The sequence below is a fragment of the Taudactylus pleione genome, unplaced genomic scaffold (genome assembly GCF_031769625.1).
Source record: "Taudactylus pleione unplaced genomic scaffold, aTauple2 ptg000455l, whole genome shotgun sequence".
NCBI classification, from domain to species: Eukaryota; Metazoa; Chordata; class Amphibia; order Anura; family Myobatrachidae; genus Taudactylus; species Taudactylus pleione.
This window is the reverse complement of record NW_028284857.1, coordinates 905,144-925,048: the sequence shown is the minus strand read 5'-3', so window position 1 is coordinate 925,048 and position 19,905 is coordinate 905,144. Positions and strand designations below refer to the sequence as shown.

General features: G+C 55.8%; 1 protein-coding gene across 2 annotated transcripts in view; it reads left to right on the top strand.

Annotated features, from left to right (window-relative positions):
- Nucleotides 1-19,905, top strand: part of GBA1 (glucosylceramidase beta 1) — a 36,835-nt gene that overhangs the window by 10,077 nt on the left and 6,853 nt on the right. For both annotated transcript variants that reach the window (XM_088448473.1, XM_088448474.1), the window contains exon 8: nucleotides 11,703-11,927. In XM_088448473.1, coding sequence (XP_088304599.1) covers nucleotides 11,703-11,927 — 225 coding nt within the window. The remainder of the gene's footprint in view (nucleotides 1-11,702; nucleotides 11,928-19,905) is intronic.

Below are 19,905 nucleotides of genomic sequence, written 5' to 3'. Positions count from 1 at the left end.
GCACATCCCCGTCCTCACCACATAACTGACCCTAAGGATGACAGGTCAGCACATCCCTGTCCTCACCACATAACTGACCCTAAGGATGACAGGTCAGCACATCCCTGTCCTCACCACATAACTGACCCTAAGGATGACAGGTCAGCACATCCCTGTCCTCACCACATAACTGACCCTAAGGATGACAGGTCAGCACATCCCTGTCCTCACCACATAACTGACCCTAAGGATGACAGGTCAGCACATCCCTGTCCTCACCCCATAAGTGACCCTAAGGATGACAGGTCAGCACATCCCTGTCCTCACCACATAACTGACCCTAAGGATGACAGGTCAGCACATCCCCGTCCACATAACTGACCCTAAGGATGACAGGTCAGCACATCCCTGTCCTCACCACATAACTGACCCTAAGGATGACAGGTCAGCACATCCCTGTCCTCACCCCATAACTGACCCTAAGGGTGACAGGTCAGCACATCCCTGTCCTCACCACATAACTGACCCTAAGGGTGACAGGTCAGCACATCCCTGTCCCCCACCACATAACTGACCCTAAGGATGACAGGTCAGCACATCCCTGTCCACATAACTGACCCTAAGGGTGACAGGTCAGCACATCCCTGTCCTCACCACATAACTGACCCTAAGGATGACAGGTCAGCACATCCCTGTCCTCACCCCATAACTGACCCTAAGGGTGACAGGTCAGCACATCCCTGTCCTCACCACATAACTGACCCTAAGGATGACAGGTCAGCACATCCCTGTCCTCACCACATAACTGACCCTAAGGGTGATAGATCAGCACATCCCTGTCCTCACCACATAACTGACCCTAAGGATGACAGGTCAGCACATCCCTGTCCCCCACCACATAACTGACCCTAAGGGTGATAGATCAGCACATCCCTGTCCTCACCACATAACTGACCCTAAGGGTGACAGGTCAGCACATCCCTGTCCCCCACCACATAACTGACCCTAAGGATGACAGGTCAGCACATCCCTGTCCTCACCACATAACTGACCCTAAGGATGACAGGTCAGCACATCCCTGTCCCCCACCACATAACTGACCCTAAGGATGACAGGTCAGCACATCCCCGTCCTCACCACATAACTGACCCTAAGGATGACAGGTCAGCACATCCCTGTCCTCACCACATAACTGACCCTAAGGATGACAGCTCAGCACATCCCTGTCCCCACCACATAACTGACCCTAAGGATGACAGGTCAGCACATCCCTGTCCTCACCACATAACTGACCCTAAGGATGACAGGTCAGCACATCCCCGTCCTCACCACATAACTGACCCTAAGGATGACAGGTCAGCACATCCCTGTCCTCACCACATAACTGACCCTAAGGATGACAGGTCAGCACATCCCTGTCCTCACCACATAACTGACCCTAAGGATGACAGGTCAGCACATCCCTGTCCTCACCACATAACTGACCCTAAGGATGACAGGTCAGCACATCCCTGTCCTCACCACATAACTGACCCTAAGGATGACAGGTCAGCACATCCCCGTCCACATAACTGAACCTAAGGATGACAGGTCAGCACATCCCTGTCCTCACCCCATAACTGACCCTAAGGGTGACAGGTCAGCACATCCCTGTCCTCACCACATAACTGACCCTAAGGATGACAGGTCAGCACATCCCTGTCCACATAACTGACCCTAAGGGTGACAGGTCAGCACATCCCTGTCCTCACCACATAACTGACCCTAAGGGTGACAGGTCAGCACATCCCTGTCCTCACCATATATCTGACCCTAAGGATGACAGGTCAGCACATCCCTGTCCTCACCACATAACTGACCCTAAGGATGACAGGTCAGCACATTCCCGTCCTCACCACATAACTGACCCTAAGGGTGACAGGTCAGCACATCCCTGTCCTCACCACATAACTGACCCTAAGGGTGACAGGTCAGCACATCCCTGTCCCCACCACATAACTGACCCTAAGGGTGACAGGTTAGCACATCCCTGTCCCCACCACATAATTGACCCTAAGGATGACAGGTCAGCACATCCCCGTCCTCACCACATAACTGACCCTAAGGATGAGAGGTCAGCACATCCCTGTCCCCACCACATAACTGACCCTAAGGATGAGAGGTCAGCACATCCCTGTCCCCACCACATAACTGACCCTAAGGGTGACAGGTCAGCACATCCCTGTCCTCACCACATAACTGACCCTAAGGGTGACAGGTCAGCACATCCCCGTCCTCATAACTGACCCTAAGGGTGACATGTCAGCACATCCCTGTCCCCACCACATAACTGACCTTAAGGATGACAGGTCAGCACATTCCCGTCCTCATAACTGACCCTAAGAGTGACAGGTCAGCACATCCCTGTCCTCACCACATAGCTGACCCTAAGGGTGACAGGTCAGCACATCCCCGTCCTCATAACTGACCCTAAGGGTGACAGATCAGCACATCCCTGTCCCCACCACATAACTGACCCTAAGGTAGAATGGTCAGCACATCCCTGTCCCCACCACATAACTGACCCTAAGGTAGAATGGTCAGCACATCCCCGTCCTCACCACATAACTGACCCTAAGGATGAGAGGTCAGCACATCCCCGTCCTCACCTCATAACTGACCCTAAGGATGAGAGGTCAGCACATCCCTGTCCTCACCACATAACTGACCCTAAGGATGACAGGTCAGCACATCCCTGTCCTCACCACATAACTGACCCTAAGGATGACAGCACATCCCTGTCCTCACCACATAACTGACCCTAAGGATGACAGCACATCCCTGTCCTCACCACATAACTGACCCTAAGGATGACAGCACATCCCTGTCCTCACCACATAACTGACCCTAAGGATGACAGGTCAGCACATCCCTGTCCCCACCACATAACTGACCCTAAGGATGACAGGTCAGCACATCCCCGTCCTCACCACATAACTGACCCTAAGGGTGACAGGTCAGCACATCCCTGTCCCCACCACATAACTGACCCTAAGGATGAGAGGTCAGCACATCCCTGTCCCCACCACATAACTGACCCTAAGGATGAGAGGTCAGCACATCCCTGTCCCCACCACATAACTGACCCTAAGGGTGACAGGTCAGCACATCCCTGTCCTCACCACATAACTGACCCTAAGGGTGACAGGTCAGCACATCCCCGTCCTCATAACTGACCCTAAGGGGGACAGATCAGCACATCCCTGTCCCCACCACATAACTAACCCTAAGGTAGAATGGTCAGCACATCCCCGTCCTCACCACATAACTGACCCTAGGGATGACAGGTCAGCACATCCCTGTCCTCACCACATAACTGACCCTAAGGATGACAGGTCAGCACATCCCTGTCCTCACCACATAACTGACCCTAAGGATGACAGGTCAGCACATCCCCTGTCCCCACCACATTACTGACCCTAAGGATGACAGGTCAGCACATCCCTGTCCTCACCACATAACTGACCCTAAGGATGACAGGTCAGCACATCCCTGTCCCCACCACATAACTGACCCTAAGGGTGACAGGTCAGCACATCCCTGTCCTCACCACATAACTGACCCTAAGGGTGACAGGTCAGCACATCCCTGTCCTCACCACATAACTGACCCTAAGGGTGACATGTCAGCACATCCCTGTCCCCACCACATAACTGACCTTAAGGATGACAGGTCAGCACATCCCTGTCCTCACCACATAACTGACCCTAAGGATGACAGGTCAGCACATCCCTGTCCTCACCACATAACTGACCCTAAGGGTGACAGGTCAGCACATCCCTGTCCTCACCACATAACTGACCCTAAGGATGACAGGTCAGCACATCCCTGTCCAACACCACATAACTGACCCTAAGGATGACAGGTCAGCACATCCCCGTCCACATAACTGACCCTAAGGATGACAGGTCAGCACATCCCTGTCCCCCACCACATAACTGACCCTAAAGGTCAAAGGTCAGCACATCCCTGTCCCCCACCAAATAACTGACCCTAAGGATGACAGGTCAGTACATCCCTGTCCTCACCACATAACTGACCCTAAGGATGACAGGTCAGCACATCCCTGTCCTCACCACATAACTGACCCTAAGGATGACAGGTCAGCACATCCCTGTCCTCACCACATAACTGACCCTAAGGATGACAGGTCAGCACATCCCTGTCCTCACCACATAACTGACCCTAAGGATGACAGGTCAGCACATCCCTGTCCTCACCACATAACTGACCCTAAGGGTGACAGGTCAGCACATCCCCATCCTCACCACATAACTGACCCTAAGGATGACTGGTCAGCACATCCCTGTCCTCACCACATAACTGACCCTAAGGATGACAGCACATCGCTGTCCTCACCACATAACTGACCCTAAGGATGACAGGTCAGCACATCCCTGTCCTCACCACATAACTGACCCTAAGGATGACATGTCAGCACATCCCTGTCCTCACCACATAACTGACCCTAAGGATGACAGGTCAGCACATCCCTGTCCCCCACCACATAACTGACCCTAAGGATGACAGGTCAGCACATCCCTGTCCTCACCACATAACTGACCCTAAGGGTGACATGTCAGCACATCCCTGTCCTCACCACATAACTGACCCTAAGGATGACAGGTCAGCACATCCTCGTCCTCACCACATAACTGACCCTAAGGATGACAGCACATCACCGTCCTCACCACATAACTGACCCTAAGGATGACAGGTCAGCACATCCCTGTCCTCACCACATAACTGAACCTAAGGATGACAGGTCAGCACATCCCTGTCCTCACCACATAACTGACCCTAAGGATGACAGGTCAGCACATCCCCGTCCTCACCACATAACTGACCCTAAGGATGACAGGTCAGCACATCCCTGTCCTCACCCCATAACTGACCCTAAGGATGACAGGTCAGCACATCCCTGTCCCCCACCACATAACTGACCCTAAGGGTGACAGGTCAGCACATCCCCGTCCCCACCACATAACTGACCCTAAGGGTGACAGGTCAGCACATCCCTGTCCTCACCACATAACTGACCCTAAGGATGACAGGTCAGCACATCCCTGTCCTCACCACATAACTGACCCTAAGGATGACAGGTCAGCACATCCCTGTCCTCACCCCATAACTGACCCTAAGGATGACAGGTCAGCACATCCCTGTCCTCACCACATAACTGACCCTAAGGGTGACAGGTCAGCACTTCCCTGTCCTCACCACATAACTGACCCTAAGGATGACATGTCAGCACATCCCTGTCCTCACCACATAACTGACCCTAAGGGTGACAGGTCAGCACATCCCTGTCCTCACCACATAACTGACACTAAGGATGACAGGTCAGCACATCCCTGTCCTCACCACATAACTGACCCTAAGGATGACAGGTCAGCACATCCCTGTCCTCACCACATAACTGACACTAAGGGTGACAGGTCAGCACATCCCCGTCTCCACCACATAACTGACCCTAAGGATGACAGGTCAGCACATCCCTGTCCTCACCACATAACTGACCCTAAGGGTGACAGGTCAGCACATCCCTGTCCCCCACCACATAACTGACCCTAAGGATGACAGGTCAGCACATCCCCGTCCACATAACTGAACCTAAGGATGACAGGTCAGCACATCCCTGTCCTCACCACATAACTGACCCTAAGGGTGACAGGTCAGCACATCCCCGTCCCCATAACTGACCCTAAGGATGACAGGTCAGCACATCCCTGTCCCCACCACATAACTGACCCTAAGGATGACAGGTCAGCACATCCCTGTCCTCACCACATAACTGACCCTAAGGGTGACAGGTCAGCACATCCCTGTCCCCACCACATAACTGACCCTAAGGATGACAGGTCAGCACATCCCTGTCCTCACCACATAACTGACCCTAAGGGTGACAGCTCAGCACATCCCTGTCCTCACCACATAACTGACCCTAAGGGTGACAGGTTAGCACATCCCCGTCCCCACCACATAACTGACCCTAAGGATGACAGGTCAGCACATCCCCGTCCTCACCACATAACTGACCCTAAGGATGACAGGTCAGCACATCCCTGTCCCTACCACATAACTGACCCTAAGGATGAGAGGTCAGCACATCCCTGTCCCCACCACATAATTGACCCTAAGGGTGACAGGTCAGCACATCCCTGTCCTCACCACATAACTGACCATAAGGGTGACAGGTCAGCACATCCCGTCCTCACCACATGACTGACCCTAAGGATGACAGGTCAGCACATCCCCGTCCTCATAACTGACCCTAAGGGTGACAGGTCAGCACATCCCTGTCCCCACCACATAACTGACCCTAAGGATGACAGGTCAGCACATCCCTGTCCTCACCACATAACTGACCCTAAGGATGACAGGTCAGCACATCCCTGTCCCCCACCACATTACTGACCCTAAGGATGACAGGTCAGCACATCCCTGTCCTCACCACATAACTGACCCTAAGGATGACAGGTCAGCACATCCCTGTCCTCACCACATAACTGACCCTAAGGGTGACAGGTCAGCACATCCCTGTCCTCACCACATATCTGACCCTAAGGATGACAGGTCAGCACATCCCTGTCCTCACCACATAACTGACCCCAAGGATGACAGGTCAGCACATCCCCGTCCACATAACTGACCCTAAGGATGACAGGTCAGCACATCCCTGTCCCCCACCACATAACTGACCCTAAGGGTGACATGTCAGCACATCCCTGTCCCCCACCACATAACTGACCCTAAGGATGACAGGTCAGCACATCCCCGTCCTCACCACATAACTGACCCTAAGGATGACAGGTCATTACATCCCCGTCCTCACCACATAACTGACCCTAAGGATGACAGGTCAGCACATCCCTGTCCTCACCACTTAACTGACCCTAAGGATGAGAGGTCAGCACATCCCTGTCCTCACCACATAACTGACCCTAAGGATGACAGGTCAGTACATCCCTGTCCTCACCACATAACTGACCCTAAGGGTGACAGGTCAGTACATCCCTGTCCTCCCCACATAACTGACCCTAAGGGTGACAGGTCAGCACATCCCTGCCCCCCACCACATAACTGACCCTAAGGATGACAGGTCAGCACATCGCTGTCCTCACCACATAACTGGGACTAAGGATGACAGGTCAGCACATCCCTGTCCCCACCACATAATTGACCCTAAGGATAACAGGTCATCACATCCCTGTCCTCACCACATAACTGACCCTAAGGGTGACAGGTCAGCACATCCCTGTCCTCACCACATAACTGCCCCTAAGGATGACAGGTCAGCACATCCCTGTCCTCACCACATAACTGACCCTAAGGGTGACAGGTCAGCACATCCCTGTCCTCACCACATAACTGACCCTAAGGGTGACAGGTCACCACATCCCCGTCCTCACCACATAACTGACCCTAAGGGTGACAGGTCAGCACATCCCTGTCCTCACCACATAACTGACCCTAAGGATGACAGGTCAGCACATCCCTGTCCTCACCACATAACTGACCCTAAGGATGACAGGTCAGCACATCCCTGTCCTCACCACATAACTGACCCTAAGGATGACAGCACATCCCCGTCCTCACCACATAACTGACCCTGAGGATGACAGGTCAGCACATCCCTGTCCCCACCAAATAACTGACCCTAAGGATGACAGCACATCGCTGTCCTCACCACATAACTGGGACTAAGGATGACAGGGGAGCACATCCCTGTCCTCACCACATAACTGACCCTAAGGATGACAGGTCAGCACATCCCCGTCCCCACCACATAACTGACCCTAAGGATAACAGGTCATCACATCCCTGTCCTCACCACATAACTGACCCTAAGGATGACAGGTCAGCACATCCCTGTCCCCACCACATAACTGACCCTAAGGATAACAGGTCATCACATCCCTGTCCTCACCACATAACTGACCCTAAGGATGACAGGTCAGCACATCCCCGTCCACATAACTGACCCTAAGGATGACAGGTCAGCACATCCCTGTCCTCACCACATAACTGACCCTAAGGATGACAGGTCAGCACATCCCCGTCCACATAACTGACCCTAAGGATGACAGGTCAGCACATCCCTGTCCTCACCACATGACTGACCCTAAGGATGACAGGTCAGCACATCCCTGTCCCCACCACATAACTGACCCTAAGGATGACAGGTCAGCACATCCCTGTCCTCACCCCATAACTGACCCTAAGGATGACAGGTCAGCACATCCCTGTCCTCACCACATAACTGGCCCTAAGGATGACAGGTCAGCACATCCCTGTCCTCACCACATAACTGACCCTAAGGATGACAGGTCAGCACATCCCTGTCCCCCACCACATAACTGACCCTAAGGATGACAGGTCAGCACATCCCCCTCCACATAACTGAACCTAAGGATGACAGGTCAGCACATCCCTGTCCCCCACCACATAACTGACCCTAAGGATGACAGGTCAGCACATCCCCCTCCACATAACTGAACCTAAGGATGACAGGTCAGCACATCCCTGTCCCCACCACATAACTGACCCTAAGGGTGACAGGTCAGCACATCCCCGTCCTCACCACATAACTGACCCTAAGGATGACAGGTCAGCACATCCCCGTCCTCACCACATAACTGACCCTAAGGATGACAGGTCAGCACATCCCCGTCCTCACCACATAACTGACCCTAAGGATGACAGGTCAGCACATCCCTGTCCCCACCACATAACTGACCCTAAGGATGACAGGTCAGCACATCCCTGTCCCCACCACATAACTGACCCTAAGGATGACAGCTCAGCACATCCCAGTCCTCACCACATAACTGACCCTAAGGGTGATAGGTCAGCACATCCCACCCTAAGGGTGACGGGTCAGCACATCCCCGTCCTCACCATATAACTGACAATAGGATGACAGGTCAGCACATCCCCGTCCTCACCACATAACTGACCCTAAGGATGACAGGTCAGTACATCCCTGTCCTCACCCCATAACTGACCCTAAGGATGACAGGTCAGCACATCCCTGTCCCCACCACATAACTGACCCTAAGGATGACAGGTCACCACATCCCTGTCCTCACCACATAACTGACCCTAAGGGTGACAGGTCAGCACATTCCCGTCCTCACCACATAACTGACCCTAAGGATGACAGGTCAGTACATCCCCGTCCCCACCACATAACTGACCCTAAGGGTGACAGGTCAGCACATCCCCGTCCTCACCACATAACTGACCCTAAGGATGACAGGTCAGTACATCCCCGTCCCCACCACATAACTGACCCTAAGGATGACAGGTCAGCACATCCCCGTCCTCACCACATAACTGACCCTAAGGATGACAGGTCAGCACATCCCTGTCCCCCACCACATAACTGACCCTAAGGATGACAGGTCACCACATCCCTGTCCTCACCACATAACTGACCCTAAGGGTGACAGGTCAGTACATCCCCGTCCCCACCACATAACTGACCCTAAGGATGACAGGTCAGCACATCCCTGTCCCCACCACATAACTGACCCTAAGGATGACAGGTCAGCACATCCCTGTCCTCACCACATAACTGACCCTAAGTGTGACAGGTCTGCACATCCCTGTTCTCACCACATAACTGACCCTAAGGATAACAGGTCAGCACATCCCTGGCCTCACCACATAACTGACCCTAAGGGTGACAGCTCAGCACATCCCTGTCCTCACCACATAACTGACCCTAAGGATGACAGCACATCGCTGTCCTCACCACATAACTGACCCTAAGGGTGACAGGTCAGCACATTCCCGTCCTCACCACATAACTGACCCTAAGGATGACAGGTCAGCACATCCCCGTCCTCACCACATAACTGACCCTAAGGATGACAGGTCAGCACATCCCTGTCCCCCACCACATAACTGACCCTAAGGATGACAGGTCAGCACATCCCCGTCCACACCACATAACTGACCCTAAGGATGACAGCACATCCCTGTCCCCACCACATAACTGACCCTAAGGATGACAGGTCAGCACATCCCTGTCCCCCACCACATAACTGACCCTAAGGGTGACAGCTCAGCACATCCCCGTCCTCACCACATAACTGACCCTAAGGGTGACAGCTCAGCACATCCCTGTCCCCACCACATAACTGACCCTAAGGATGACAGGTCAGCACATCCCTGTCCCCCACCACATAACTGACCCTAAGGGTGACAGCTCAGCACATCCCCGTCCTCACCACATAACTGACCCTAAGGGTGACAGCTCAGCACATCCCTGTCCTCACCACATAACTGACCCTAAGGATGACACCTCAGCACATCCCTGTCCTCACCACATAACTGACCCTAAGGATAACAGGTCAGCACATCCCTGTCCTCACCACATGACTGACCCTAAGGATGACAGGTCAGCACATCCCTGTCTTTACCACATAACTGACCCTAAGGATGACAGGTCAGCACATCTCTGTCCCCGCCACATAACTGACCCTAAGGGTGACAGGTCAGCACATCCCTGTCCTCACCACATAACTGACCCTAAGGATGACACCTCAGCACATCCCTGTCCTCACCACATAACTGACCCTAAGGGTGACAGGTCAGCACATCCCTGTCCTCACCACATGACTGACCCTAAGGATGACAGGTCAGCACATCCCTGTCCCCACCACATAACTGACCCTAAGGATGACAGGTCAGCACATCCCTGTCCTCACCACATAACTGACCCTAAGGATGACAGGTCAGCACATCCCTGTCCCCCACCACATAACTGACCCTAGGGGTGACAGGTCAGCACATCCCTGTCCTCACCACATAACTGACCCTAAGGGTGACAGGTCAGCACATCCCTGTCCTCACCACATAACTGACCCTAAGGGTGACAGGTCAGCACTTACCCGTCCCCACCACATAACTGACCCTAAGGGTGACAGGTCAGCACATCCCTGTCCTCACCACGTAACTGACCCTAAGGGTGACAGGTCAGCGCATCTCTCCATCTGGGGTGACCAGACCGTATTGGGGCTGTATTCTCATGTCCTACATAAGTGCAGTGTCCGGCCTTAGAAGGTGTATTAGTCTGAGCATGTTTCATGTCACTGCACTAGATGGATGACGGCTGCTGGGGGTCGGTCAGTGACCGATATTGAGTCTCAGAATATTTGGGCTCCCATCATGCAATCTGACATGACTGACATAACCCGGAAACACTGCAGGATTCATAGGACAAACGCAGAATACAGTCTGTTGTATATTGTCTATAGTGTAATAGAGAGAAATGCAATAACTGTTCTGCTTGTCTGAAGAGTGAACAATAGTCACTTAGTTGCATGATGCTGGCTTCCATATTTCTGAGAATTCAGCACATCGTCCCAGCAATCGTTTGCGTTACTGTAGGGCCAATTACCACCTTCAGTGCGACAGCAGCATCACTATCAGCACTTACAGCCATCCCATGCTGGCTACAGGACGTCCGTCACCTCGTCATACGCTGGACAGTAATGTGGAACTCTGGCTACGTGCCCATGACATGCCCACAAAATGTTGGCTTTGTTGCCGCCCAGAAACGCCAGTTTAGCGGTTGCAGGGGAATGGCGGAGATAAGAATGTCTCCGGATGGCGCAGTCAGTGATTCCGGCCCTCATGGTCTAATCTAAGTGCTCTCTCGGCTTATCTCCCAGATCCTGTCTGATTTGGAGGCTGCTCGCTACGTCCATGGAATCGCCGTGCACTGGTACATGGACGCGCTCGTCCCAGCTGACATCAGTCTCGGCAGTACGCACCGCCTCTTCCCAGACTACTTCCTGTTTGCCACGGAAGCCTGCGTGGGCTTCTATCCCTGGGATAAAGGGGTGCGCTTAGGCTGCTGGGAACGCGGGAACCAGTACAGCCATCGCATCCTAGAGGTAGGTCTATAGAGTCAGGGTCTGTCCGGGGGTCCTGTACACGGTACATATGTGTCAGTATTGTTACAGCAGTCATTTTACAGCGAGACATATTATATTTTATTACATTACGGCTAATCGGTCTTAATGATTATCAGGCCCAATACTGTTACTCTCCATCACCACCTTCCCCCCAGTCTCTAGGGTGCACCTCCTCCCTGCGTTCTGATATCTCCCCCCCCCACCCCCCCCAGTCTCTAGGGTGCACCTCCTCCCTGCGTTCTGATATCTCCCCCCCCCCCCTCCCCAGTCTCTAGGATGCACCTCCTCCCTGCGTTCTGATATCTCCCCCCCCCAGTCTCTAGGGTGCACCTCCTCCCTGCGTTCTGATATCTCCCCCCCCCCCCAGTCTCTAGGATGCACCTCCTCCCTGCGTTCTGATATCTCCCCCCCCCCCCCCCAGTCTCTAGGTTGCACCTCCTCCCTGCGTTCTGATATCTCCCCCCCCCAGTCTCTAGGATGCAACTCCTCCCTGCGTTCTGATATCTCCCCCCCCCCCCCAGTCTCTAGGATGCACCTCCTCCCTGCGTTCTGATATCTCTGCCCCCCCCAGTCTCTAGGGTGCACCTCCTTCCTGCGTTCTGATATCTCCCCCCCCCAGTCTCTAGGGTGCACCTCCTCCCTGCGTTCTGATATCTCCCCCCCCCCCCAGTCTCTAGGGTGCACCTCCTCCCTGCGTTCTGATATCTCCCCCCCCCCAGTTTCTAGGGTGCACCTCCTCCCTGCGTTCTGATATCTGACCCCCCCCAGTCTCTAGGGTGCACCTCCTCCCTGCGTTCTGATATCTCCCCCCCCCCCCAGTCTCTAGGATGCACCTCCTCCCTGCGTTCTGATATCTTCCCCCCCCCCAGTCTCTAGGCCGCACCTCCTCCCTGCGTTCTGATATCCCTGCCCCCCCCAGTCTCTAGGGTGCACCTCCTACCTGCGTTCTGATATCTTACCCCCCCCAGTCTCTAGGCTGCACCTCCTCCCTGCGTTCTGATATCTCCCCCCCCCCCCAGTCTCTAGGGTGCACCTCCTCCCTGCGCTCTGATATCTCCCCCCCCCCCAGTCTCTAGGGTGCATCTCCTCCCTGCGTTCTGATATCTCCCCCCCCCCCCAGTCTCTAGGGTGCACCTCCTCCCTACGTTCTGATATCTCTCCCCCCCCCCCCCCCCCCGAGTCTCTAGGGTGCACCTCCTCCCTGCGTTCTGATATCTCCCCCCGCCCCCCCCAGTCTCTAGGGTGCACCTCCTCCCTGCGTTCTGATATCTTCCCCCCCCCCCCCCAGTCTCTAGGGTGCACCTCCTCCCTGCGTTCTACTATCCCCCCCCCTGTGTCTGTAGAGTTGCACCTCCTCCCTGCATTCTACTATCCCCATCCCCCCCCCCAGTGTCTGTAGGGCTGTACCTCCTCCCTGCATTCTAGTATCCTACCCCCCAGTGTCTGTAGAGCTGCACCTCCTCCCTGCATTCTACTACCCCCCCCAGTGTCTGTAGAGTTGCACCTCCTCCCTGCATTCTACTATCCCCTCTCCCCCCAGTGTCTGTACAGTTGCACCTCCTCCCTGCATTCTACTATCCCCTCCCCCCCCCCAGTGTCTGTACAGTTGCACCTCCTCCCTGCATTCTACTATCACCATCCCTCCCCCCCAGTGTCTGTAGGGCTGCACCTCCTACCTGCATTCTAGTATCCTACCCCCCCAGTGTCTGTAGAGCTGCACCTCCTCCCTGCATTCTAGTATCCTACCCCCCAGTGTCTGTAGAGCTGCACCTCCTCCCTGCATTCTACTACCCCCCCCAGTGTCTGTAGAGTTGCACCTCCTCCCTGCATTCTACTATCCCCTCTCCCCCCAGTGTCTGTACAGTTGCACCTCCTCCCTGCATTCTACTATCCCCTCCCCCCCCCCAGTGTCTGTACAGTTGCACCTCCTCCCTGCATTCTACTATCACCATCCCTCCCCCCCAGTGTCTGTAGGGCTGCACCTCCTACCTGCATTCTAGTATCCTACCCCCCCAGTGTCTGTAGAGCTGCACCTCCTCCCTGCATTCTACTACCCCCCCAGTGTCTGTAGAGTTGCACCTCATCCCTGCATTCTACTATCCCCCCCCAGTGTCTGTAGGGCTGCACCTCCTCCCTGCATTCTACTATTCCCCCCCCAGCGTCTGTAGAGTTGCACCTCCTCCCTCCATTCTACTATCCACCCCCCAGTGTCTGTAGGGCTGCACCTCCTCCCTGCATTCTACTATCCCCATCCCCCCCCCCCAGTGTCTGTAGAGTTGCACCTCCTCCCTGCGTTCTACTATCCCCCCCCCCCAGTGTCTGTAGGGCTGTACCTCCTCCCTCCATTCTACTATCCCCATCCCCCCCAGTGTCTGTAGGGCTGCACCTCCTCCCTGCATTCTACTATCCCCATCCCCCCCCCAGTGTCTGTAGAGTTGCACCTCCTCCCTCCATTCTACTATCCCCATCCCCCCCAGTGTCTGTAGAGTTGCACCTCCTCCCTGCATTCTACTATCCCCCCCCAGTGTCTGTAGGGCTGCACCTCCTCCCTGCGTTCTACTATCCCCATCCCCCCCAGTGTCTGTAGGGCTGCACCTCCTCCCTGCGTTCTACTATCCCCATCCCCCCCCACTGTCTGTAGGGATGCACCTCCTCCCTGCGTTCTACTATCCCCATCCCCCCCAGTGTCTGTAGGGCTGCACCTCCTCACTGCGTTCTACTATCCCCATCCCCCCAGTGTCTGTAGGGCTGCACCTCCTCCCTGCATTCTACTATCCCCATCCCCTCCCAGTGTCTGTAGGGCTGCACCTCCTCCCTGCATTCTACTATCCCCATCCCCCCCCAGTGTCTGTAGGGCTGCACCTCCTCCCTGCGTTCTACTATCCCCATCCCCCCCCAGTGTCTGTATGGCTGCACCTCCTCCCTGCGTTCTACTATCCCCCCCTCCAGTGTCTGTAGAGCTGCACCTCCTCCCTGCATTCTACTATTCCCCCCCCCGCCCAATGTCTGTAGAGTTGCACCTCCTCTGCTATCCCCCCCCTCCAGTGTCTGTAGAGTTGCACCTCCTCCCAGCGTTCTACTATCCCCCCCCAGTGTCTGTAGAGTTGCACCTCCTCCCTGCATTCTACTATTCCCCCCCCCTAGTGTCTGTAGTGCTGCACCTCCTCCCTGCGTTCTGCTATCCCCATCCCCCCCCAGTGTCTGTAGGGCTGCACCTCCTCCCTGCGTTCTGCTATCCCCATCCCCCCCAGTGTCTGTAGGGCTGCACCTCCTCCCTGCCTTCTACTATCCCCCCCTCCAGTGTCTGTAGGGCTGCACCTCCTCCCTGCGTTCTACTATCCCCAGCACCCCAGTGTTTGTAGGGCTGCACCTCCTCCCTGCGTTCTACTATCCCTCCCTCCAGTGTCTGTAGAGCTGCACCTCCTCCCTGCATTCTACTATTCCCCCCGCAGTGTCTGTAGAGTTGCACCTCCTCCCTGCATTCTACTATCCCCATCCCCCCCCCCCCCCAGTATCTGTAGGGCTGCACCTCCTCCCTGCATTCTAGTATCCTACCCCCCCAGTGTCTGTAGAGCTGCAGCTCCTCCCTGCTTTCTACTATCCCCATCCCCCCCCCCCAGTGTCTGTAGGGCTGCACCTCCTCCCTGCATTCTAGTATCCTACCCCCCCAGTGTCTGTAGAGCTGCAGCTCCTCCCTGCTTTCTACTATCCCCATCCCCCCCCAGTGTCTGTAGTGCTGCACCTACTCCCTGCTTTCTACTATCCCCCCCATTGTCTGTAGAGCCGCACCTCCTCCCTGCGTTCTACTATCCCCATCCCCAGTGTATGTAGGGTGTACCTCCACCCTGCGTTCTACTATCCCCATCCCCCCCAGTTTCTGTAGTGCTGCACCTCCTCCCTGCATTCTACTATCCCCATCCCCACCCAGTGTCTGTAGAGTTGCACCTCCTCCCTGCATTCTACTATCCCCATCCCCCCCCCCCCCAGTATCTGTAGGGCTGCACCTCCTCCCTGCATTCTAGTATCCTACCCCCCCAGTGTCTGTAGAGCTGCACCTACTCCCTGCTTTCTACTATCCCCCCCATTGTCTGTAGAGCCGCACCTCCTCCCTGCGTTCTACTATCCCCATCCCCCCCCTGGGGTCTGTAGGGCAGCACCTCCACCCTGCGTTCCACTATCCCCATCCCCCCCAGTTTCTGTAGGGCTGCACCTCCTCCCTGAATTCTACTATGCCCCCCCCCCCAGTGTCTGTAGGGCTGCACCTCCTCCCTGCGTTCTACTATCCCCATCACCCCCAGTGTCTGTAGGGCTGCACCTCCTCCCTGGGTTCTACTATCCCGATGCCCCCCCCAGTGTCTGTAGGGCTGCACCCTCCTCCCTGCGTTCTACTATCCCTCCCTCCAGTGTCTGTAGAGCTGCACCTCCTCCCTGCATTCTACTATTCCCCCCCCAGTGTCTGTAGAGTTGCACCTCCTCCCTGCATTCTACTATCCCCATCCCCCCCTCCAGTATCTGTAGGGCTGCACCTCCTCCCTGCATTCTAGTATCCTACCCCCCCAGTGTCTGTAGAGCTGCAGCTCCTCCCTGCTTTCTACTATCCCCATCCCCCCCCCCAGTGTCTGTAGTGCTGCACCTACTCCCTGCTTTCTACTATCCTCCCCATTGTCTGTAGAGCCGCACCTCCTCCCTGCGTTCTACTATCCCCATCCCCAGTGTATGTAGGGTGTACCTCCACCCTGCGTTCTACTATCCCCATCCCCCTCAGTTTCTGTAGTGCTGCACCTCCTCCCTGCATTCTACTATCCCCATCCCCACCCAGTGTCTGTAGGGCTGCACCTCCTCCCTGAATTCTACTATCCCCATCCCCGCCCTGGGGTCTGTAGGGCAGCACCTCCACCCTGCGTTCCACTATCCCCATCCCCCCCAGTTTCTGTAGGGCTGCACCTCCTCCCTGCGTTCTACTATCCCCATCCCCCCCCTCAGTGTCTGTAGGGCTGCACCTCCTCCCTGCTTTCTACTATCCCCCCCTGTTTCTGTAGGGCTACACCTCCTCCCTGCATTCTACTATACCCATCCCCCCCCAGTGTCTGTAGGGCTGCACCTCCTCCCTGCATTCTACTATACCCATCCCCCCCCCAGTGTCTGTAGGGCTGCACCACCTCCCTGCGTTCTACTATCCCCATCCCCCCCCAGTGTCTGTAGGGTGTACCTCCACCCTGTGTTCTACTATCCCCATCCCCCCCAGTTTCTGTAGTGCTGCACCTCCTCCCTGCATTCTACTATCCCCATCCCCACCCAGTGTCTGTAGGGCTGCACCTCCTCCCTGCGTTCTACTATCCCCATCCCCCCCCTGGGGTCTGTAGGGCAGCACCTCCACCCTGCGTTCCACTATCCCCATCCCCCCCAGTTTCTGTAGGGCTGCACCTCCTCCCTGCGTTCTACTATCCCCATCCCCCCCAGTTTCTGTAGGGCTGCACCTCCTCCCTGCGTTCTATCACCATCCCCCCCCTCAGTGTCTGTAGGGCTGCACCTCCTCCCTGCATTCTACTATCCCCCCTCCAGTGTCTGTAGGGCTGCACCTCCTCCCTGCGAACTACTATCCCCATCCCCCCCAGTGTCTGTAGGGCTGCACCTCCTCCCTGCATTCTACTATCCCCATCCCCCCCCCCAGTGTCTGTAGTGCTGCACCTCCTCCCTGCTTTCTACTATCCTCCCCCCCCAGTGTCTGTAGGGCTGCACCTCCTCCCTGCGTTCTACTATCTCCATTCCCCCCATTGTCTGTAGGGATGCACCTCCTCCCTGCGTTCTACTATCTCCATTCCCCCCAGTGTCTGTAGGGCTGCACCTCCTCCCTGCATTCTACTATCCCCATCCCCCCCAGTGTCTGTAGAGCTGCACCACCTTCCTACATTCTACTATCCCCCCCCCCCCAGTGTCAGTAGGGCTGCACCTCCTCCCTGCGTTCTACTATCTCCATTCCCCCCATTGTCTGTAGGGCTGCACCTCCTCCCTGCGTTCTACTATCTCCATTCCCCCCAGTGTCTGTAGGGCTGCACCTCCTCCCTGCATTCTACTATCCCCATCCCCCCCAGTGTCTGTAGAGCTGCACCTCCTCCCTGCGTTCTACTATCCCCCCCTCCAGTGTCTGTAGAGTTGCACCTCCTCCCTGCATTCTAGTATCCTACCCCCCCAGTGTCTGTAGAGCTGCAGCTCCTCCCTGCGTTCTACTATCCCCATCCCCCCCCCAGTGTCTGTAGTGCTGCACCTCCTCCCTGCTTTCTACTATCCCCCCCCCCAGTGTCTGTAGAGCTGCACCTCCACCCTGCGTTCTACTATCCCCATCCCCCCCGTTTCTGTAGGGCTGCACCACCTCCCTGCGTTCTACTATCCCCATCCCCCCCCAGTGTCTGTAGGGCAGCACCTCCACCCTGCGTTCTACTATCCCCATCCCCTCCAGTTTCTGTAGAGCTGCACCTCCTCCCTGCGTTCTACTATCCCCCCCCCCAGTGTCTGTAGGGCTGCACCTCCTCCCTTCATTCTACTATCCCTACCCCCTCAGTGTCTGTAGAGCTGCACCTCCTCCCTGCATTCTACTATCCCCATCCCCCCCCAGTGTCTGTAGAGCTGCACCACCTCCCTACATTCTACTATCCCCCCCCCCCCCCAGTGTCTGTAGGGCTGCACCTCCTCCCTGCATTATACTATCTCCATTCCCCCCATTGTCTGTAGGGCTGCACCTCCTCCCTGCGTTCTACTATCTCCATTCCCCCCAGTGTCTGTAGGGCTGCACCTCCTCCCTGCATTCTACTATCCCCATCCCCCCCAGTGTCTGTAGAGCTGCACCTCCTCCCTGCGTTCTACTATCCCCCCCTCCAGTGTCTGTAGAGCTACACCTCCTCCCTGCGTTCTACTATTCCCCCCCCAGTGTCTGTAGAGTTGCACCTCCTCCCTGCATTCTAGTATCCTACCCCCCCTGTGTCTGTAGAGCTGCAGCTCCTCCCTGCGTTCTACTATCCCCATCCCCCCCCCCAGTGTCTGTAGTGCTGCACCTCCTCCCTGCTTTCTACTATCCCCCCCCCCAGTGTCTGTAGAGCTGCAACTCCACCCTGCGTTCTACTATCCCCCCCTCCATTGTCTGTAGAGCTGCACCTCCTCCCTGCGTTCTACTATCCCCATCCCCCCCAGTGTCTGTAGGGCTGCACCTCCACCCTGCGTTCTACTATCCCCATCCCCCCCAGTTTCTGTAGGGCTGCACCTCCTCCCTGCATTCTACTATACCCATCCCCCCCCCAGTGTCTGTAGGGCTGCACCTCCTCCCTGCATTCTACTATACCCATCCCCCCCCCCCAGTGTCTGTAGGGCTGCACCTCCTCCCTGCGTTCTACTATACCCATCCCCCCCATTGTCTGTAGGGCTGCACCTCCTCCCTGCGTTCTACTATCTCCATTCCCCCCAGTGTCTGTAGGGCTGCACCTCCTCCCTGCATTCTACTATCCCCATCCCCCCCAGTGTCTGTAGAGCTGCACCTCCTCCCTGCGTTCTACTATCCCCCCCCCCAGTGTCTGTAGGGCTGCACCTCCTCCCAGCGTTCTGCTATCCCCATCCCCCCCTAGTGTCTGTAGGGCTGCACCTCCTACCTGCGTTCTACTATCCCCATCCCCCCCCTCAGTGTCTGTAGGGCTGCACCTCCTCGCTGCATTCTACTATCCCCCCTCCAGTGTCTGTAGGGCTGCACCTCCTCCCTGCGTTCTACTATCCCCATCCCCCCCAGTGTCTGTAGGGCTGCACCTCCTCCCTGCATTCTACTATCCCCATCCCCCCCAGGTGTCTGTAGGGCTGCACCTCCTCCCTGCGTTCTACTATTCCCCCCCCCAGTGTCTTTAGAGCTGCACCTCCACCCTGCATTCTACTATCCCTACCCCCCCAGTGTCTGTAGAGCTGCACCTCCTCCCTGCAT